At 43.2% G+C, this 24,087-nt stretch overlaps 1 protein-coding gene, 1 long non-coding RNA gene and 2 pseudogenes across 2 annotated transcripts; 1 reads left to right on the forward strand and 3 right to left on the reverse strand.

Annotated features, from left to right (window-relative positions):
• The first annotated feature begins 317 nt into the window (after window positions 1-317).
• On the forward strand, window positions 318-21,394 carry LOC147982160 (UDP-glycosyltransferase 76B1-like; annotated as a pseudogene).
• On the reverse strand, window positions 2,569-3,976 carry LOC125530461 ((S)-8-oxocitronellyl enol synthase ISY1). Its single transcript, XM_048694853.2, has one exon. The coding sequence runs from the start codon at window positions 3,872-3,874 to the stop codon at window positions 2,693-2,695; it is 1,182 nt and encodes a 393-aa protein (XP_048550810.2). The 5' UTR covers window positions 3,875-3,976; the 3' UTR covers window positions 2,569-2,692.
• LOC147982161 (uncharacterized) lies at window positions 11,165-11,910 on the reverse strand. Its single transcript, XR_015599120.1, has 2 exons — window positions 11,557-11,910; window positions 11,165-11,469 (listed from the first exon to the last, which is right to left on the reverse strand). It is a non-coding gene; the product is annotated as an uncharacterized LOC147982161 (long non-coding RNA).
• LOC147982162 (uncharacterized) lies at window positions 12,737-14,000 on the reverse strand (annotated as a pseudogene).
• Window positions 21,395-24,087: the final 2,693 nt, after the last annotated feature.

Raw genomic sequence — 24,087 nt, forward strand, 5'->3', positions numbered from 1 at the left:
TCGAGTGCAACTGCATGTAAGACCATACTTGTATATAGAGTGACCACCATTGAGATGGAGTAGACAAATCAGAGTAAAAATAGCTTTCTAATAATGAGCAAGCATCCTCATATACATTTTGTAAACTTGCACTACTACTCATATTCACATATGCATGCACATTGCCACACACAACGACAATCACAATAACATCAATTGTAAACTGGACTCACATATTTATATTTCTTAGTTTCCTAATAATGCAGATGCATCCTCACATACGTCACCCGGTAGTTGATTATTTTGTTAACTAAATTTCAGATCGTTTGCAACTGAATATGCCACTAGATGATCTCCACCACTCTGGTTGCGAGACACGGTCTTCTCAACCACAACTCCATATGAAACGATGTTCACCTGCCTAGAATGCATTGTGAAATAATCAAGGTGTTCGTACGGTGTCATCCTCAACACATTCTGTGACCTCAAAGATGCTGAGCTCCAAAGGACCATCGATGGCGTAGGTGTCCGAGTGTACGCGATTGGCTCGGATCCCAAGATATCTTCAGGTGCCTAAAGCAGCCTATTGGCTCAAGATAGAAGTCGTTTATATTGCTTAGACAACTAGGAGGCAAAGTCTATTATGTTCATGTGCATCGCCATCCTAGAGGAGCACCGGCGCGCATGGTGCCGCCGCAGCAACAATTCCTACAATATGGTCTATTTTGCAAAATAAAATAAAATTGTAACGTAACATTTTTTGCAGAGGTTTCTGCAACATGACTTATGTTGCAAAGGTTTTTGCAACATTAGCTCTTTTTGCAATGGTGGAGGGCGCTGGTCAACGACTCAATGGCGTCAGATCTTACAGCTTGCAACCCAGCCGATCTATTCAAAAGATCAGCCCAGGGACACATAGCACGCCCCACATAGTAATATATCGCAAGTTTATTTCCAACACATGTGTTAAGATGTATTATACAAGCCAATTACGTGCATTGCCTTATCAATGTTGAGTCAAGAAATTCCATATGTTCATGTGACATATTCTAGAAAATTCCTCTGACCCTGTGGTTTGTATAGGGTCATTTGCACAACTTATGAGAGAGGGATAAAAAGATGTAGCCCAAGGGTAGAGCGGTCCGTTTTACTAGTTTTATAAAAGAGGCATGCATCAGGTGGCACTCGAAACTATGCCCATCAACAGGTGAGAATTGCTGTCATCTTCATGGTTCAAAATATAATTATGTACATTTTGACAATAACATCTAAATACACATTGTCTCATAGGTGTATATGCACCATGCGTGTAAATTCGGACATTATATGTGTGTGCACCAAGTTTCGATGAAAAAAAGGACATTTTTTGTGGCTTGTGTAAAAAAATGCAATTTTCAATGCTTGATTACAGCTATTCACGGGGCATTTTTTCATCTTTTTTATACATGCCATAAAAAATTTCCCTTTTCACTGAAATTTTGTGTGCGAATATAGCATGTCTGGATGTACATGCGGGTTTTTTTTCTTGAACTTTTAACATTTTGAAATGTGTTTTTATACATATTTCATAATTGGTGTATTTACACCTAGGAGCCAAAACGCCATTCTCCTAGAAATACTATACATGAAGGGCAACCTCATATTATAATTGCATTAGTTGATGCTGCCGCTACTGTACAATTAATATTACACAATGGCAATGATGGTGCCCATCATCAAACACATTAAGGTAGAGTGAAACGCCGCTGGTCAGCTATGCCACATGGTGCATGTTGGTTGGCTGCGGTGAGAATTTTTTTGATTTTTTTGGAGCATGTAAGTGAGACTTTTTTCCTTATTCTCTTTGAGGAAAGTTTTTCTAGTTTTTTTTTCTTTTAAATTTGGATGTGATGTCCATCTGATGTGATATTTTTCCCCAGTTTTGAGATGAAAGTGAGGTTTTGTTTCCTTTTTCCCTTTAAGATGGAGAAACACACGCACATCTTTCTCTCAAGCGGCCCGCAGTAGCGGGCCCCAACCTCTAGTCCTCTTCATAGGGCTTACTTTTTGGTGCCATGAGAAAGAGACTACATGTGATGTCATGAGAAAAGAGACTACAGATTAAGAACGAGGCTCCGTTGCCGCGGTTGGAATCTTTTTGTGGTGAAAAAGTAGTGGATGAGATAGGGTGTGTCTAGGGCACATTTAGATATGCCCTAGTTATTGCACATCTAAGTGAGTGAATTCAAGCACAAAGAGGAAAAGAAAAGAAAAAGGAAATATCCACACACGAATCTCGACGTAAGATCAATGACATAAAACTTAGATGTGCAATACTTATGGCACATCTAGATGTGCTTTAGCAAAACTGGATGGGATATTAGGGGCTATTGTTGGAGATAGAAAACACGATTCCAAATCGGATTTTGATACCCAACTGGTGATATTTGTCAAACATGCCAACATCAGCAATCAATTAGAACAATCAACCAGATGTGCCGGCTTTTGGGAGCTATCTCAGTTCTGAAGTCAAAAGCAACAGACCAGCAATACCAAACATGAGTATTAGTGCCTTACATGATGAGCATGGATAATTCATTTACGCGGAGATTTATTTTGTCGTCATACTTTATTCTGCACTATAACATTTTACATCATGCCACCTTCCCAAACCCAAACACAGAAATGATGTAACGAAACTAACTTCAAAGAAAGGAAATGGGATGTGGCAGCATCATGGAACAATCTTCAAAACCTTCATCTTATCAATCCATGCGTTGAAGGACTTGGCCGTGTTACGGAATCCAAGGAATCCATGCTCCTTGCTCTTGTTCATGCTATCCAAATGCTCACACTTGACATTGAACACGGCATCGAGGAACCACCAATTGGCAATCTCTTGGAGCTCCGTCGTGACAAGCTCGTTCTCCTGGAGGATCTCTGCCCACACCGCCTCCTTCCCGGCCATGGCGTCGGCGAGCATGAACCGGCTGTCCTCTCCCTCGTATCCCGCCCACTCCACCCCGAATCGGTCAGCCACCATCGGCCAGAGCTGCTTCCACTTGTATAAATCTCCATTGCTGCAATTGAAAGCCTCGTTCCTTGCCAACGGATCGACGGCTGCCCAGATCTCCTGCTCGGCGACAAGATCCGCGTCGGAGGCGTCGCTGAAGCCCTCCCATGCAACCCTGCTCCCAGGCCACCTCAGCATGGCGCCCTCCTTGCGGCAGATGGCGGCATAGACGGATAGGCTGGCCACGACATTCATGGCGCTCCGGGGAGAGAACCCAAAGACCACGGAGGGACGGTGCACAGACCAGCTGACGGCGCCGTCGCGGCGGGAGACCTCCTCAAAGAGGACGTCCTCCTGGTCGTAGTAGAAGTTGGGGTAATCGAGGCGGGGCATATCCTCGGTGTAGGGCGAGTCTGGGACGGGGATCTTGCCGATGGCCTCGTACGGGCCGATGTAGTGCTTGCGGCCGGTCTGGAGGCAGACGTGGGCGAGCGCGGGGCAGCCCGGGACGAGGACGGAGAGCACGTTCCGGAGCATGGCGGAGTTGGCCTCCCGGTTCTGAGCCTCCGTCGGGTGGCTGGACCACGCAGCGTAGAAGACATGGGTGATGTCGGTGAGCGGCTTGAGGGCCTCCGCCACGGCGACATGGTCGGCCAGGTCCAGGAGCAGATGCGTGACGGCGGGGGAGGGCTGCGGGGACCAGGGAGGGAGCGGGCGACGGGAGACGGCGTACACCTTCCAGGGCCCGCCGGGGGTGTCGTCGCGCGGGAGTATGTCGACGAGCGATGTGCCGACGATGCCGGTGGATCCGATGACGAGGGCGACGCTCTGGAAGGAGAGCTCGGTGCGCTCCTCCTGGCTCTTCTTGACGGCGCCCACCGCGCCCGCCCACCACCAGCTCATCGCGGGAGTCAGCTAGGCTAGGCTACTATGGCTCACTCGGCACTGAAGCTCACGTATAGGCACAGCACACGCTCGAAGCCTTGGTTGCTTGCATTACAACGGAGGACTCTGGTCATTTTATACACTATATAGTATGAGCTAGTACGTACGCAGTGACGCACGCGTCGTGGCATCTGGAAGAAGGCAATTGCCCTACAACAAGAAGATAGACTAGCAACAACACAAGATAGTTCTAGGTGGCAGCATTATTCAACGACCAGTGCTACGTGTTGGACTGCTTTCCTCGTCACGCGTGAGCGTTCTTGTTGTTTTTCTTGTTTAGATCCACGTGTTTCTTTCTTGTGGTGGCGGCATGGGTGTCGAGGGCGGTCGGGAATTTTCTTTTTTTTTTAAAAGCCTTAAGCCATAAAATAAGGCGCGGAAGTTCTCTATTAGCCCACCAGGATACAAGTCTCGGCTTGAGCGTTTGGTGCTCATGAAGTTTTTTTCTATAAAGAAATACCAGGATACCCTAGATGGAACGAATCGTGCCTTCTAAAGAAGGAACGGAAGGCAGACCCTATTTGATGCTCCAGGCACTGTTACTATTGTCGTCGAGGTAGCATAGTTAACCACCACGCCCATCACCAGGATCTGTTAGCTTTCATTTCTTTCTTCTTTTATTGGTCCTGTTCCTTTTTCTTTTTTCTTTTCTCCTTTTTCATTTTCGGTTTCTTTATTTTTGTTCTTACTGGCTCGATGAATTGTTTGTAAATACGTGAACTTTTTTTTTCAAATCGATGATTTTTTTAAACTTGATGAACTGTTCCAAATTTGTTATTTTTGGCAAATCTATATATTTTTAAAAAGTCTATGAACTTGTTTCAAATTTCATGATTTTTCCAATTTGATGATCTTTTTTAAAACTTCAAAGAACCTTTTTTAAAATTGATGAACTTTTATTTAAATTTGAAGAACCTTTTCTTAATTCCGTGAACTTTTTTCAATATCAATGATTTTTTTGAAAAATAGATGATTTTTTATGAAAATCGGTGATTTTCTCAAATTTGATTTACTGTTTTTCATAATGGTGAATTTTTCAAATTTATCATTTTTTGGTTTTTCGATTTCCCCCCTTTTTTCTCAAAGGCGGACGTATAAATGCACCGGCCCACCAGCTCCGGCATGTGGGCTTCCCTGGTGCCTAAAGCGCTGAATAGGAGCTCCCTGAACGGAAACCCCTATACGGCGCACATTGCGGCAAACTGTCGGGAGCTCCGCACAGGTTCGCCCGTCTGGGCCAGCCCATTTTTTTATGTTCTTTATTTTTCATTTTTACTTTTCTATTTATGTTTAAAATTATCATTTTTGGTTTTTCTTTTATTTTTTCAGCTACCATGTTTATTCTTCTTTTCAAACTTAGGTGAACTTTTGTAACATATCTGGACCCTTTTTCGCCAAAAAAAACTAGAGGCACGTTTTCGGAAAACATTTGAACACTTATATTAAGATGCTTGAACTATAGTTTTATATTAAGAGGCACATTTTTGGTTTCATGTCTGATGCACTCGTCGATTTTGATGTCGCAAAAAACAGATTGTCCGTACTTTGTTAAATAAAAAATGCTCTTAAACTGTAAGGAATTAGAGAGAGTGTTCTACATTGCGCCTCATTGATGTCTTTCCAATGGTGTACCGTTTGCATTATTTCAATAAGAGGTTTGGAAAATATCATGAAAAAACGATCGTTGTCACTCGTCAGCTGTAACACTATATTAAAAATTCATTTAAAACCGTAAGGAATCTCAGAAAATATTCTATTTATGAAAGTTGAGCCTCTTCCACGGCCTTCCGACGGCGTATCACACGCCTTGTTTCAACAATCGGTTATAAAACTGCAGCGAAAAGCTTGTCGACCCCTACTTCGCCACCATCCACATGCAGTTCGGCGCAAAGGCCATGTCGAACTATTGGGCGATCATTCAGACGGCCCGCAACAAATGGCCTGGGTTCGTCGAGGAGATCGCGGCTCGTGCGGAAAGCGGCGCCAACGTCGAGGGTCAGGTATGTACAGCCGCCGGCTCTCGCTTCTTTTCGCCGTGCACGTCACCGACACTAATTCTTCGGCTGCGCAAATGGTTTGGATGTTCACCATGTACCGCCAGGACAACAACGACCAAGAATTCATGTTCCTCCACATATTAACCCGGATCGAGAAGTGCGAGAAGTGGACGGATGTCTGGCGCACCCTTGCCAAGGCCTTGGAGACGTACAAGCCGGACGCGCCAGCCCTGGGGGCGGCGGATGGGCGCCCTGACGACAACAAAAGAGCCAAGACGGCGAAGGACGCCGCACCGGCTGCCGAGCGGCTGCTATCGTCGATCGAGCAGTGCATCGCCAACGCCAAGAACCACGCCGCCAAGAGGGAGCAGAAATCCGAGGCGCGGTGGTCGGCGTTGATGACGAACAGCGCCATCAAACTTGACCTACTCCGGACCAACGTCACCGCGAAGAAGAGGAACACCGACCTGGCTTTCTTGATGGGGGCGGACATGTCGACGATGGACGTGCAAATCAAGGCGTGGTACTTGACAAAGCACGGCCTCATCTTAAACCAGATGCCTTGGACCACCGCGCCTACGCCCACGCTGACCCCAACGCCGGGCCGACACTCGGCCCGAGGGGTGAAGCCACGCCGACGCCCAGCCCAGAAGCCACGCCGACGCCGAGCAGCCCGAGCACAGAAGCCACGCCGACGTTGAGCAGCCCGAGCATAGAAGACACGCCAACGCGGACGCCTGCCAGTCCCACGCCGGAGGAGCCCGTCATTTGATGCATTCCTTTGTCTACGCGTCATTCCTTTTGAGCGCCGAACTATCGTTTATGTTTGATCGCCGAACTGTGGTATGGTGATCCTCGAACTTTGTGGCAGATCGCCGTTGATCGCCGAACTTGTGGCATTTTTTTGGCAGCGAGAAAAGACAAATTTGAATTTATGTGCGTCTTGGGGCCAAAACTGTTGGGGAATGCAGTATTTTAAAAAAATTCCTACGATCACGCAAGATCTATCTAGGAGATGCATAGCAACGTGACGGGAGAGTGTGTCCACGTACCCTCGTAGACCGAAAGCGCAAGCGTTTAGTAACACGGTTGATGTAGTCGAACGTCTTCACGATCCAACCGATCCAAATACTGAACATACGGCACCTCCGTGTTCAGCACACATTCAGCACGATGACGTCCTCCCTCGAGCTCTTGATCTAGTTGAGGACGAGGGAGAGCTCCGTCAACACGACGGCGTGGCGACGGTGTTTATGAAGTTACCGGCACAGGGCTTCGCCTAAGCACTACGATGATATGACCGAGGTGTTAAACTGTGGAGGTGAGCACCGCACACGGCTAAGAGATTGTTTGTTGTGCTTTGGGGTGCCTCTCTGCTCACGTATATAAAGGAGGGGGAGGAGGAGGCCGGCCAACGAGAAGGCGCGCCAGGGGGGAGTCCTACTTGGACTCCTAGTCCAACTAGGATTCCCCCCCCCCTTTCCTTTCTTTCACTAGAGGGAAAGGAAGGAGGGGAGAAGGAGAAGGAAGGAGGGGGCCGCACCCCCGCCCCTTGTCCAATTTGGTTTGGGCAGGGGGAGGCGCGTGCCACCTCATGGCCCTTCTTCCCTCTCTGCACTAAAGCCCACTAAGGCCCATTAACTTCCCCAGGGGTTTCGGTAACCCCTCGGTACTTCAGAAAAATTCTTGGATCATTCGGAACCATTTCAATGTCCGAATGTAACCTTCCAATATATGAATCTTTACCTCTCGACCATTTCAAGACTCCTCGTTATGTCTGTGAACTCATCCGGGACTCTGCACAAATTTTGGTCATCAAATCACATAACTCATAATACAAATCGTCATCGAACGTTAAGCATGCGGACCCTACGGGTTCGAGAACTATGTACACATGACCGAGACACATCTACGGTCAATAACCAATAGTAGAACCAGGATGCTCATATTGGCTCCTACATATTCTACGAAGATCTTTATCGGTCAAACCGCATAAGAACATACGTCATTTCCTTTGTCATCGGTATGTTACTTGCCCGATATTCCATCATCGGTATCATCATACCTAGTTCAATCTCGTTACCAGCAAGTCTCTTTACTCGTTCCGTAATGCATCATCCTGTAACTAACTCATTAGTCACATTGCTTGCAAGGCTCATAGTGATATGCATTACCGAGAGGGCCCAGAGATACCTCTCCGATACTCGGAGCGACAAATCCTAATCTCGATCTATGCCAACTCAACAAACACCATCGGAGACACCTATAGAGCATCTTTATAATCACCCAGTTACGTTGTGACATTTGATAGCACATAAAGTGTTCCTCCGGTATTCGGGAGTTGCATGATCTCATAGTCAGAGGAATATGTATAAGTCATGAAGAAAGCAATAGCAATAAAACTAAACGATCATTATGCTTAGCTAACGGATGGGCCTTGTCCATCACATCATTCTCTAATGATGTGATCTCGTTCATCAAATGACAACACATGTCTATGGTTAGGAAACATAACCATCTTTGATTAACGAGCTAGTCAAGTAGAGGCATAGTAGAGACACTCTGTTTTGTCTATGTATTCACACATGTACTAAGTTTCCGGTTAATACAATTCTAGCATGAATAATAAACATTTATCATGATATAAGGAAATATAATAACAACTTTATTATTGCCTTTAGGGCATATTTCCTTCAGAAACCTGGGGGCGCGGCTGGGAACTGCATCGCCCCCGGGGCGAAAAAACCACCAGCGCATTGACCAAATCGCTATCGCCGGGTGTGCTGGGGGCCAAACGGCTGAAGATGCTCTTAGTATTGCAGTACTCTTGCTTAAAAATGTTATGCATTCGCGTTGAGCGGCGCGGTTCCGAAGTTTGTGCAGAATATTATTCTGCTAATATTAGCAGAATATACATCATACTTTATTTAACATATGTATCCAATTTAAATGAGGTAAAAACCATTTAATATTACGCAGCAATTAGTTAGATTAATTAATGTTATTCCTGAAAAATAATTTAATACTAGTTAGCAGGAGCGACTAATCGAACAGTTTCAAGCTAAGCATTTTTCTGGTCAAATTACATATATAAATTATTTTAATCTGAGTTATGGTTGCAAAGTTATAGCATGATCATTTTAACATATTCGCTGTAACTAAAAAAGACCATGGACCTTAACGGGTTGAAAATAGAGTGAACTAGGCCTACTGCAGCTAAACGTAGAATACTAACCAGCACTCAGTGGACACAGAAGTTGGGCCGAAATGTAACAACTAAAGAGAATGGAGAGGGACTTAATACTGTACCATGGGTTATCAATAGAAACACCAGTGGCTTTTTAAAAAAACGTACCAAGAAACACTCCGTACTTTCTTGTGGCGATTTGTTTACTGTTCATGATACAACTAGCTATACATGTTAATAGTGGTGGTACAAATAATTTCCTATACTTCTTTTCCTTTGTTAAAGTGTTACCATTTGTGATTTTATGTAAGACTGGTCGTAGTGGGGAGTAACGTATACTAGTGTCATGCATATGACACTAGTCTAGTGGAGGTGGATTAGGAGCACCCGGCGACGCACACCTACGAAATCGCTGCCGCACGGATGCAACCTTGGGATCTGTGCCGATTTGCTGTAAAACATTACAGCCTGTTAATACGTCGGACGCGTTGTATGAAGCAACAATCTATACCTATTCTTGCTCATTTATTGTTTCCTGTCCGAGCTGACCTGCTACAGTAAAGTTGTCCCTACCTAATTAATTTACTCTACCATCGCCTATCTGTGGAGTCTTCTCCTTGCACGCAAACACTCCATAGCCAGATCTGTAAAACAATTCTCCTCTCGGCTGCCGGTAGTGATTTCCGCACTAACAAAATCGCCACAGAAGAAGGGTATTTCAGTTTGGTAGTACTCGGCCTGTGCGTCAGTTGTTTATCAGTAATCTGTATCTTGAGTACTTTTTCGGCATGAGAAGACGAGCAGTCCAGCAGATCCGCTTGACCACCAACCCACCGGCATCGATTCCATGCAAGTTCTTTAGGTTTAGAACAGATTGGAAAGCAGAACTGCTTTATTAGATGATTAATTGTTTATTTTGCTTTTGCTACTGTCCCCTTCAAGATCGAATGAAGAAATAAGAGCCGACGAGTGCGCCACGGGCATAGCTCAGATGTCCGTCAAAGAGGCGCGTGCACTGTCGACGGTAGCCGAAGCTGACGAGCTGGATTCTTCTAATGGAAGCACAGAGCAGCACATCTCAACAGTTCTAGATGGAGATCATGGTTCGAAATCAAGGACTCCAAATGTGATTGATGTCGAAAGGGAAAAAAGCGGCTGGGTTCGACGGTAAGTTATCTCTGTACAAGTTCCATCATTAACTTGATTTATGAGCTTGATGCACACGTATAGAAGAAGGCTAGAAGTCTGAAAAATTTAATTATATTATGAACATATCCACAACATTGAAATTAAATATGTTCTCCTAATTGTATGTACCGTTAAGCAAATTTATATGATATTGACACGGGGCATTTGTTTTTTGCAATTACAGTAACAGACACGGCGCAATGCCTGACAAACGAGCGGCTAGTGCAGATAGGATTAATGCACTGGAACTAGCATTTAGAGGATTTGCTGAGAGGAAAGGAGATGCAGTTGTGGTGCCTTCTTTGGGCTTGACATTTGATTCGCTAGGAGAAGCTTACGACTACTGCAACCTGTATTCATGGGAGTGCGGTTTTGGAATCAGGTACCGGAAGAGCCGTACAAATGTCAAAGGTGCTAAAAGCATACAAGAGCTGTTGTGCAACTGCGGGGTAATCAAACAATCTATATATTGTTCGGTTATTTATATTTTTTTCAGAATTTTTTCTGCTTATTGAATTTAGTTTTCTTTCTCAATAGGGGAAACCAAAGAAAGTGAGTATGTGGGGACAGCTGCCGGGCCAGATTGATGGTTGTACAGATGCAGTTATGGCTGTTCAAGCAGGCTTTTGGGCAGGGAATTGTTGACTTGGTGGGGAGAGGTTATTTATTGAGAAAGGGTGCAACGTGACGTGGGCCAACGGTTGGACGTAAGTAATGAACATTAATGATGGAGTTAATCTGGAAAATGATAGTGATAGTTAAGTGTGGTAATGGATAAGGTGGACAATGAAAAAAAAATATCATACATCTGATTTCGAATTTATGAATGGGGTACTAGTTGTGATACATGATTACAACATATAATCAGAGGGTGGATAAATATAAAAACAGAATTTGCCAGAGTAAGACAACTGGTTTTAGACAATACAGATAAACATATTTATTCAATAAAAAACGGCTTGAACTTGAAGGACAGGCAGGAGTCGGGAGAGGTCCTGGCGGCTTCAAGCGACCTTGCAGCATACGAAGAACAGAGTGAGCAGATTGACTAGGAGGAGAGCGATGATGATGCGGTGTAATTTCCTGTCTTCGCGGGAAGGGACGGTGAACAGCCTCGGCCACTTGGCATGTATGACGTTGATGTAGTTCTCCTCTCATTTCCAAAAGTTGCATTTGCGAGTCTTGCAAAAACGGAAGAAAAAAGGAAGATGGGATCATGCAGTAGAACAGGATAGTACACAAAAATTGATAAAAGTATTAGGACATACCCACTCGTGCTCGCACTTGTAAAAGTGCTTTCCTGGATTGTTTGTCGTGCGAGACACCCACCACTAAACCATCCCATTGTTGCAGAAAGGGCATATCATTAGTGAAAGTGGTGGCTGCTCCTCAAGAGAAACAAGGGGGGAGCTGGAGCTTGACATGGGATGGGTTGAGCTAGACATGGCAATGAGAACCATGTACAAGGGAGGAAGCTGTACTTGATGGCTGGTATGAACTGTTCTTGATGGTATGATATGCAGTAGTGAGGAAGCTGCAAGCTGCAAGTATTTTATATCTGACGAGAGGAGGAAGATGACCATTGTAGTGAGGATTGAGCCGTTGCGAGAAATTGTGAAGCGTGAGCATTAAATTCAGATGGGTAGTTGGGAGTTGGCGGATGAGAGGGGGAGAAGGACAGGAGGATGTGAATTTGTCTGGACGAGGGGAGAAAGCGCGTTGAACTGTTCAGGTGATATACCTCACTGTGCAAATGAATACTAGACATTAAATGGTGTGAATACAACGGAGCTAATATAGCGAGTGCGAATCCCAATGCTAGTGGATGGGATGGATTCCAGTGGGGGGAGTCGCCGAGAGCTCCTAGACATTTTCGCTAGTCTAGGTTACTATCTTCGTAGTGCAAAGTAATATAGTAGTAGTGTCATATTAGACTTTATTGATTAGTTTGTAGACTCATCGTGTCTTGTGAAGCACTATGTTACCACTTCTCATTAACTACATGCCACATAGTAAGTAAAAATTTCTTGAAGTATGTTATGTTACTAGCTAAATTACTCCCACTATGACTGGCCTGAGGGGCGTGTATCAGACCCAACCAAACGCTGTTTACGAGGGACACATGCCTTCGGTACGACACCAGCCGACCTGAGAAGAAACACACACACACACATCGACGCTGGACATGGCGACAAAGATAAAAAAGTTTGCACAAATATTTAAGCCTTTTAATCATGCGGTGAAGAATTTATAAGTGACATAGTAGCTAATTCTCATCGAGACGAGAATTAGCAAATCCAAAAAAATCAAATGATGTCGCAGCTAGATGAGACTTTACTTAAATCGACATTAATGTGTTTTTCTTTGCTATAAAAAACAAATAAGAACAATCTTCAACTGTTCTATCAAGCGGCAACTTCTTCGATTAAAATTCTCAAATATCACTCTTCAATCTTTTGAATCCGCTTCATAGTACATTCATCCAAGCACTAGTACTAAATAATACACAATTGTGCCAAACTGCCGATTTACTTATCATCAAGGCGGTTACAGTAGTCGAGGAAAACCTTAGCAAGACTGAGAGGAGCAATCCGAGTGAGAGGGCTAATCAGGTCGTCAGAGACGTGCTCTCGCATGCCATCTGTACTGAGGTCATACATGTACATTGCATGGTACATAAGCACTTCACCTCCAAGATGCATGTCTTCAATATATATGCAGTTGCGATCGATGGATGGGAACTTGTCTGCGTCAACGGAGAGGCACCTGCTGACGCCCAGGAATAGCGCGCGGCTGCCGATGCTGTCCAGCGGTTCCAGCACCTTGCGATCAACGTCGACCCTGTAAACTTGAGCGGCGCGGCGGCCATGTGAATATTTCGGTAGGCTGACCACCAACAGCTCCCCGCCTGACTCAACGAGGTACACATGGGCATACGGCTCCATCTTGCCTATCAGCTCGCCGTAACCGAAGGATGGACGCTCCGCTTCAACAATCCTGAACACGCACCTCTCGGTGTCAGCCACATAGACATGGCCGGCGTGGGCGAGCATGCTACGGACGCAGAATGCCTAATATTGGGGGGACTGCACCACCCGTACTTCGTTTGCCGGATAGGGGACGAAGTAGACGGTGTGGGGCACGAAATAGTAGTCTTCGTCGTGCTCATCTTCGTCCTCATGGCCGTCGTCCTCATTGTTGCCGTCCTCATTGTCACCGTCTTGCTCCTCTTCGTCCTGGTACGGCGTGCGGAGCACCGAGCCTGTGAAGGGCTCAAAGACGCAGATGGTGCGCGGGGATTTTTTCTCCTTGAGGATGAGGAGGCCGTCGGAGACTTGAAGCAGCTGGTGGTCGTCGAGCATGGAGACGCGGCGGCGGAGGAAGCGTCCTGTGGAGACGTTGACGAAGAGGTGGCGACCGTCGGCGGCTTCCCGGAACTGGTACTCGTGGAGCATGATCCAGTTCCTGGGGCGGAACCGAGGGTCGGCGCCGACGCCGAGCGGACGCGGCATGGCGAGTGCCGAGAGCCAGCCGTGGCACACGGCGCGCATGCCCATGTAGTAGTCGATGTCGCCGGCTTCCAGGAGACCGTCACCGAGGCGCCGGAGGAGGTCCGGGGGAAGCAAGGACCAGTCGGCGGCCATGGCGGATCGGTAGGATGGCGTATCGACTATCGGTCGCTGGTAGGTAGTGTGGCAGCGAGACTGGCCGAGCTGTATACTGGACGGGGGAACGAAGGCGTGGGAGGAACACCCTATTTATAGACGGATGGATCGATGGCCGGCGCTTGGTTCACCACCCGGCGCCGCCGTTGGTTTAATGGACTCGGAAGACGAGAGGAGAGGAAGCACAGCATGCAGCTTAATGGGCTCGGAAGTCGGAGGAAGTTGACCTTTTGCATGCATGACCGCCGCTTGCACCAATGCCAACCTCTGGCTGTTTACTGGAGGACGACTCGGGAAACCACAAGAGAAAAAGTGCGTGCAGCCATTTCCGCTTCTGTCGTGCATTCCCAAGCGCTTGTACTCAAAGTAAATAAATGAGTCAATTACATTGGTGATGTTAAAACATGGTGTAAATGGTCAGTTTAATGCTAGAACTTACAGCATACATTAAAGTGGTGCAAAAGATTGGGTTAAGCGTGCAAATACGGTGTAAATGTCGTTTGTATGTATACGCCGGCGAAGCTGACGAGGCATGACAGGCCCCTGTTAGGTGTACAGCAACTGCATGTATGGCATTGGGTGGTCCCACCTGTCAGCCCACATCACAAATTTTATTAGTATTTGAAAGAAAAATAGGAGTCATGCAGGGATTCGAACCGTTGACCTATAGTCAGCCGTGAGCTCGTCTAGCCAACGCACCAGATAATAGGTGTGTCATATAAGGATAATCAGTCTTTATATCTTTGTTAAATAACGTAAAATAAAAATTCTAATTAAAAAAAAGATACATCCCTGGGATTTCGTACCAGCAACCTAACAGTTATCACGAGGAGGACCTAGCATATACTTCCTCCATCCAAAAATACTTGTCATCAAAATGGACAAAAAAGAATATATATTTAGAACTAAAATACATCTATATACATCTCCTTTTATTCATTTTGATAACAACTATTTCCGGACGAAGGGATTACTATACAACAAAACAAAAAATGTAAATTATAAAGTGTACATATAATTGTAAATACGTTTTCATTTGAGAATCTGCAGTCCGAGGCACACTAGGCTAATTTTTTGCACATATATTTATATTAATTTAAAACTACATATCTAATTTTTAGAAAACACACAAATTTTGTTAAAACAACATAAAAACATTAAAGCTTGGAAAATTTTATATACAACATGAATATTTTATTAAAAAACTTGTACATTTTTTGAACTGATATGATTTTAAGTAAACATATTTTCTAAAATTACTTTGATATTTTATTTAATATGAAAAAATAATAATTATACAATTAATTCGTAATTTAATTTCATGGATTTTTAAAAATTAATAAATGAGCATTGTTTTAGTCTAATATATTTATTTATATGTATGTTATTTATAATTACAATTTACATTTCTTTACAACTTTCAGAAAGTGGAAAAAAATAACATAAATTGTAGCCCAGGAGCACGTTCTGTTATAGACATAAACTGTAGCAATTATATTTACACATGTGAGTACATGGTTGGAGTGGCACGCCGTCCTAATTATTTTACTCCCTCCGTTCGAAATTACTTGTCTTAAAAATGGATGTATCTAGAACCAAAATACGTCTAGATATATTCATTTCTACGATAAGTAATTCCGAATAGGGGGAGTAGTTGGGTAGCTGGCTTGAAACACCGTGGGCGTAACCCTTTTTACGATTAAGATTCTTTAGTTATGTAACCTAATTCAAATATATAAAACGTGTGTATGCTTCTATCTCGTGATGTGAGGTCTTGACTGATGGTTAGATGCACATGCTGTTTAGGCTGAGGTTACTGGTACGAATCCCTTGGCTGCATATTTTTCATTCTAATAAAATTTGTGATGTTTCGCTGACGAGTGGGACCCACCGGATGCAATACACCTGACAGGGGCCTTTTTGTGAGAAAATAATAATAATAAACCAAGATTTTTTTGGAAGTCACCGACAGCGGGCCCTATGCCATGCTGTCATGCCTTGTCAGCATCGCAGCCGTATACAAACGAGATTTGCACCGTATTTGCACGTACGAGCCAAGTTTTTGCATCACTTTAATGTATACCGTAAGTTCTAGCACTAAAGTGACCGTTTGTGACAAGTTGTAGCACCACCGGTGTAATTGACTCTAAATAAATGTGTCACCATATTTCGAGGCTTATCCGTTTTCCTTGTGTAGTAGTACGAATATTGGAGGTAATCAAAGTAAATACCACGACGCATCAATAACTCAAATATAAATATTCCGACGAAACTATAATTTTAAAACAAAAATATTACAATCCAAACACAATTTTTGAAATAAAATAGTTTGAATTTGAATACAGTTTACTCAGACACATGTTGTAATTATCCATACGAAACACCCACAAATGGCCACAAATGCTCACCGAGATCATTTTAAAGTTATGTATGAGTTTGCTGATTGCGAATCTGATGATGCAGTTGAACAAATTCCTCAAACATCGTTGGAATCTGATCTAGAGGCTATATAGGATCACCCATGTTTTGAACTTCAAGGCCAAGGCATACGCCCTCACCCTCATCCTCCACAATCGTATTATACATGATCACACAAGCTGTCATCACTTCCCACAATGTCTCTGGATCCCATTATTTAGCAAGTCTGCAAAGAAATGCAAAACAAGCTTGGAGCACTCCAAATTTCCTCTTCACATCCTTACTGGCACCTTCTTATCTTGTAGCAAAGTGGCATTTTTTTACCTCATGGCATGGAGATGGTCTTGACAAAGGTCACCAATGAGGGATAGATACCATCACAAATATAGTACCCCATATTGCATTCATGTCCATTGATGATAGTTGCACGCAGGAGCTTTTCCCTCACACAACCTTGCAAGCAATGAAAACTATTACAACATGTCAATGTCATTATGAGACCCGGATACGTCAATGAAAGAGTGTCAAATCCAGAGGTTTTGTGATGTAACCGCTTCAAGATTAATATTGGGCTTTTTATGATGGCCCTAGTACTATTACTGTCCTTGCTGAGCATATGGGCAGTTCTTCCCTTTCCAGTTCATTCAATCCAGAGATCTGAGCATATATGGAAACCCTCATGATTCTCCAAGTGCCATGAATAGTATTGCTTTGTCTTCGGCATTTGGTTCTCGCATATACTCCGATCCAAATTCCTTCACCATTATGATGGCAAATCTAACCATGACCTCCAACCATGTGCTCTTATACATTCAGAGGTACTTGTCCAACAAATCTACGGTTCTGCCATAGGCAAGCATCCTCATACCAGTTGTACACTTCTGTAGACCTGAGAACCCAATGTGACCAACACCATCTTTCTTCAGTTTGAAGTAATCATCATATATAGACACTGGCACCTGTGTAGAGGCGCCTGAATAATAATGGTTCCTGCATCAGGAATCAACGTGGAAAAAATTATTTTGAATGGTGCATCGGGGGAAACTAGTCATCATAGTCATATGACCTTTGTTGAACCCTTGAAATGAAAAATATGCTCACTATGGCTTTTTCAAGAATAGATGTTATCGCCGCTATTTCATCCTCATCTTTGTTATCGTTTAATGAATATGAATCTAGGAACTCAGCATAGCAGTACTCATTGTGTGAACCCGTCATGTTTGTTTCAAAGTGAACAACGAGTACATCAAAATATGGCCGATGGACTTTAACCGAACAATTGTCGGGTGCGGTGTCCACCATGGATGACATCTACAGAGGCGGAGGGTACCTTTGTGGCGACTGGACCCATGGGAGTACGTTGTTCGTGTGGCGACTGGATCCACGGGAGTAGGTTGTTGGATCCACGGGAGTACGTTGTTGGGCAGCGGCACTGGCGCTCGGCGCCACTCCATTGCGCAGTTCCATGGCACTCGCTCCACTTCGGCGCGCACCTCTGAGGCCACTCGGGCAACTCCGGCGGGCACCTCAATGCACCACCGGCACCTCCTCAACCTGCCACCTCGCGCCGTTCCGGTGAGATGCCTTCAGGCCTCGTCTCCAGCGAGGACCACTGCCTAGAGGATTTGGGCAAGTAGTGGCTGCCGGGAGGATTCGCCGCGCAATTGATCACCGCCACGGACTGCTGCGAGATGGCGTCCGCCTGCGTCGTGCTCCAGGTGGAGCACCTCCGGGCCAAGGCGCGATGCAACCCAACCTCGTCACCGCGACATCCGACCTCCTCACACGACGGCCATCTACGTGTCGGACACTAGATCAAGCGTGCACTTGCGCATGCGCTGTGCGGCAAAGGAGTCTCGGCTGCCGCATCTGCCGCTAGCCTCGCTCCTAGCTGCGCGCTGCGTGTGCTGGGGGTGGAGGGACCCACAGCTACTGCGCCGCGACGGGCCACGCCCGACCATGACAGCTCGCTCTCCCTCGCGCTGGACAGCAGCAACGTCAGGGTCGCAAGTCGAAGAGCATGCTCGTCGTTGACGCGAGCGTTGTCCGCGCTTCTAAGTGTTTGACGAATGATGCAGGCGGGCATCTTACCAAGTGGGGCAGCACCGTTGGGTGCAGAAGCCGTATTCGCCTGTCCGTCTGTGTTCGTTGTCCGTTTTGCCAACTTGAACGGACAAAAAATGGACAATATCCGCATCCGTTCAGGCTGCCCCGTTAGAATTGGCTTAATAGCGTCCAGACTGGACATTTGCAAACGTTTTCCCTAAACTGTTAGAAATAAGTTAGTGTTAATCCAGCCAGTAATTGCTTAGTTATCAAGCAGTACTTGTCAGCTGTTTGTGTCCAAACACTATACGGATCAGTATCTCCATCATCAAGGAACCATGGAGATGCATGAAATTGCACCGATGGTACTAGTACAACGCAATCATCTAGATGCATGACATTTTTGGTTATTACTCTCCTTTACTAAATTCCTTTATGTGTTTTGCCAATGTTGAGTCGTCAAATAACTTTCTTTTATGTGTGACGTGCCTGAAATTTGCAATGGTACGTTTGGATCTGATTTGAATAGTTACAACATTTCGGAGCACATTTTTATGGTGTTGTATGAAAAAAAAACTTCATTCAATGTATGGTTAATTGTTTTGAACTATTGACATATTTTTTTACCTTAAGGTGAACATATGATTTTCGAAACTGACAAACATTTTCATGCACAGGCTCGAAGCCTTGGTTACTTGCATTACAACGGAGGACTCTGGTCATTTTATAGAGGACTCTGAGCTAGTACGTCTGTACGTGTGCAGTGACGCACGCGTCGTAGCATCTGGAAAAAGGCAATTGACTTACAACAGCCGGACTGCAATTGAGCTAGTTTTAGGTGGCAGCATTATTCAACGACCAGTGCTACGTGTTGGACTGCTTTTGTGGTCTTTGGCTCGATGTGTATCTCAACAAGATAGACTAGCTAGCAACAGATATTTTTGCTGGCAAGATTAATCAACAACAATAATATTATTCAACTCGAGAAGTGCTGCGTGTGTTGGACTTCTTTCCTGGCCATTTGGCTCGATGTATATGCGCTGTTGTTGTTTTTCTGGTTCAGATCCACGTGTTTCTTTCTTGTGTGCAGGCATGGGTGTTTTTTTTTTCGACAAGGTGCCGGCATGGGTGCTGGGGGCGGTCGGGAGTTATTTTCTATTTTCGGAAAGGCCTAAATCCGTAAATTAAGGCAATGTTTGACGGAACGTTAAATTTCTGAGGTACCCTGGAACGAATTGCTCGAAATCTGACCAACTGTTTCCTTTTTCACCTTTTTTCCTGTTTATTTTCTTTACATTTTTTATTTTGTTGTTTCTTTTTTACTTTACTTCCCTTTCCTTTTTATATTCTTTCATTTTCATTTCTCTTTTTCAAAATTATTTTTATTTTTCAAGAAATGTTTAGCAATTTAATTTTTTTTGCATAATTTCTTTGAATTTTCACATACTATTCCTGTTTTCCAAATTTTGTTAATATTTTTAGAAAATGTTAGAAGTTCAAAGTTTTGTTTGCTTCTTTAAAAAAATCAATAATTCAAAAAACATTTAGTATTTCCAATTTTCGATAAATTATTCATTTTAAGTTTTGTTTATGTATTAAAAAATTGTTCATGTTTCCAATTTTGTTCAGATTTTCAAATTGTTCTTGATTTCAATTTTTTGTTCTAAAAAGTGTTTGTGTTTTTTAAATATTTGGGATTTTCAAAATTTTGTACCCATGTAAAATTTGTGTTCTCTATTTCAAATTTTTACATCTCAAAATTAAAAATGTTCTTGCTTCCAAAAATGTGCTGGATTTTTCATTTCTCTTCCCATGTTCAAAATTTGTTCTTGAATTAAAATTTTTGTTCTCTCAATTCGAAAAATGTTCATGATTTTCAGATATATTTTCCCATGTTAAAAATTTTGCTCCAAATTTAAAACAAGTTCGGATTTTTCTAAAAATATTCTGGAAATTCAATTTTTTTTCACATGCATCATATTTTGTCCAAAATTTAAAAATATGCAGAATTTTTCGAAATTCCGTCGGGTTTGTCAAAATTGTTTGCAAGTTCAATTTTTGGGTCCAGTTTTTGCAAATCTATCCGTGATTTGTTACTTATGTCAGTAGAACTCGAGAGGCACTTGGCCAAGCAGCTGATGCACATAAGTGGGCGGTCGCATGTTTGAATCATGCCAACTCCCTTTTTTCTCGTGTTCGTCATTTTCTACCTCACGTCTGTGGGACAGCCCAGTTTGCGCGGCGCCCCTACGTTAGTTTCCTATATGACACAGATTGCGTCGTATAGGATGCTCCCGAAGCACTCCTTCGAAGGCAGAGCAGAAAACCCTATATGCCGCACATTGCGGCAAACTGTCGGGGGCTCCGCATTGTTTAGATTGGTTGGACAAGCATGATGCGGAGTCTACTATATTTGTTAGCTTTGGGAGCTTGGCGTCTATGGATCAGGAAGAGCTAGTGGAGGCTGCATGGGGCTTGGCCAACAGCCAAGTACCGTTTCTTTGGATGATCAGGCCGGGCTCGGTTCAAGGTTTGGGGAAGGTAGGCCTACCTAAAGGCTTTAAGGACGCAACTCGTGGCAGGGGAATGGTAGTGAATTGGGCCCCGCAACAAGAAGTTCTTCGGCACCAAGCGGTTGGTGGCTTTTGGCCCCATAACGTGTGGAACTCTACATTGGAAAGCATATGTGAGGGTGTTCCGATGATATGTAGACCCCATTTTGCTGACCAGATGAGAAATGCCAGGTATGTCCAGGAGGTCTGGAAGATAGGGTTTGATATAGAGGGCAAGTTGGAGAGGGGGGGACATTGGTACAAGTGTTAGAAAGTTTTTTTTCCAGGAAGAAGGCAAAGAGATGAGGCATAATGCAAATGATCTCAAGTACAAGGCAACCCAATGTATCAAGAAAGGAGGCTCTTCAGAAACCAGAATTGATTTGTTGGTGAATTTCATAATGTCGTTATCTTCTTCCATTTAGACGATGCGTGTTTCCTACTTTCATATGAATTCATTCATAAAACTTAGAATGTTGTCATCATACGTGGACTTGTTTGGAATATGACTGAAGTTGCATATTGCTTAATACATTTCTGCCAACATTTGCATACTTCCATTTGGCACGTAATGTCATTTATGTTTGAAGAGTTACAACATACTTCATCCATCTTAGAAAAATTGCATGGCTAGGATGGACATATGACGAGATCAATCGCGAGGCAAGTTGCATGTTCTGGATGGACATGCAATTAGGTTGGGACGGTGCAAATTACATGTCGAGAGTGTATGTGCAACTAGGTCGGATGAACTATACGTGTTAAAGATGGAAGAATACCTTCAGTGAGCTCGAGGGCGCATACACCACGTGGGGCGAATACCTTCAGTGGAAGAATACCTTCGATGATCACCTATACATGTGACATATACAACACGTGTCACATTAAAAATAATAGGGAGGGATCAGATCGATCCTAGATCACTCACCACATCCGTTTGTCCTACCATCTCTTCATCGAGTGAACAAGAGCGACCCGAGTCGACTCCCTTTATACTCACCACACACTCTGCTAGATGGAAAATGGAATGAGGGTGGGAAAGAGAGAGCGTTGATTGGGGGTGAAAAGAATCCAAACGAGAGGCCCATGCAACTCTTCCAACTCTACAGCAAGCACAGACTTGTGAACGCAATCCACATAAGAAAAAACAGAGGCCCATGCAAACAAGGAGACAAACGTCGACGCGGCCCAAAACAAGAAAATGGCCTGACAAACAACAACAAGGGGAGTCAGCGACGCGGGGAGTTCCTATGTGCTGCTCGTTGCGGCGAATTGCCGAGCGGACGCACAGGCGCGACTCCAGCTGGGCCGGCCCATTAGCGTAACACAATGAAAAATCCCCAAAAAAGTGTGCTCGAGGAAGGGATCGAACCACGGACCTGTTATTGCTTATGCAAGAGCATAGCCAACGGGATAGATGAGCTTCGTGGTTTGCAAAGGCGCGCGAAATTACAGGTAATATAGATCCGAGCATTTTGTCAAATTCTAAACGTGAACATTATTTTGGAAATATGTTTTTTTTAAAGCAAACACCTTTCAAGTTTGAGAAGAAGAAAAAAAGCTCGAACATTTATTGAATATCCGAACAAATTTTTGATAAACTGAACACTTTTTTGAAAATCACGAACATTATTGAATATGTGAACAAATTTTTGTTAAAAGTGACATTTTTTGAAACTCTGAACAATAATTTCAAAATGCGAATAGTTTTGGAATCCGTCAAAAAATTTTGAGACAAGAACATTTTTTCAATCTCGGAAAAAAATTTGAAAATTATTTTTTTAATTTTCGAACATTTTTTGAGAAATATGAAAAGTTTTATCAAATCAGGAACATTTTTTAGAACTGTGAAATACTCTAAAAAGGAAAAAGGAACAGGAGGAAAAAAGCAGAAAAAAAGAAAAGAAGATGAACATTTTTCAAATTCGTTAACTTTTTTTTAAAATTCGAACATTTTTTGAAACTCCCAAACAAAATTAGAAACAGACACATTCTTGAAAATTGCAAACAAAATTTGACATAGAAACAAATTTTGAAACTACCGAACAAAATTGGAAAACACGAACATTTTTCTTAAATTTTCGAATGAATTTTGAAAGAGGAACATTTTTTGAAACTCCTAAATAAAATTTGAAAGGATGAACATTTTTTGAATTTTGTGAACAAAATTTTAGATCTATGAATATTTTGCATTTGTGAACAAAATTTGAGAACTCGAATACATTTTTGAAAGAAAGGAATTTAGATAGCACGAACATTTTTTAAATTGAAGAACAAATTTGAAAATTTAAAACCTTTTTAAAAATTTGGAAATTCAAACATTTTTTCAATACATGAACAATATTTTTAAAACCAGAACATATTTTTTAAAATTTGAACATATTTTTCAATAAGCGAACAATTTTTTAAACTTCAAACATTTTTGTAAAGAACGAATATTTTTTACATGCAAACAAAATTTGAATAGTTTGAACATTTTTAAATTTATGAAAAATGAAAAAGTGAAGATGAGGAAAAATAAAGAAAATAAACAGAAAGAAAAAAGGTGAAAAAGAAAAGTTGAAAAAGTAGAAAAGGAATGAAAAGGAAAGATAGAGAAGAAAGAATAAACAGGAAAAAGGAAAACGAAAAACGAAAAGAAACAGAAAAAAAAGTGTTAGGAAGCTCCTAGAAGGTTCCCAAAACCGGATAAAGCCAGCTGGGAACAAACGAGAAGGTTCGTAAAACCAGAATTGTCGAAACATTTTACGGGCCGGCCCACGCGCGAACCCTCCATTGATCTCCCTGTGCGTCCGCCGACAACTTGCCGCAGCGAGCGGCAAATAGGATATTCCAGCGACGCGGGACAATTTTTGTTTCTGCAAGAATCTCAACACCTCAGATCATGTGGAGGATAACTTAAGGGATCCTTTAGTCCAAATGATTTTAGTAGGAATTCTAGAGGATTAGGATTCTTAGGATTTTTTTTCTATGTTGGTTGTTTGATTCTATAGGAATTTTTTCTAAGAATTTGTTTGTACTACTTGATATAGAATTTCTAGCATCCACTCTCACCTTTTTAAAAGAATCCTTTGTTTTTTCTATGCTGCAATCAAACAAGGATTGAGATGAACAAGAC

Source organism: Triticum urartu, chromosome 3A, assembly GCF_056163025.1.
Source record: "Triticum urartu cultivar PI428250 chromosome 3A, HENAU_Tu73, whole genome shotgun sequence".
NCBI lineage: Eukaryota > Viridiplantae > Streptophyta > Magnoliopsida > Poales > Poaceae > Triticum > Triticum urartu.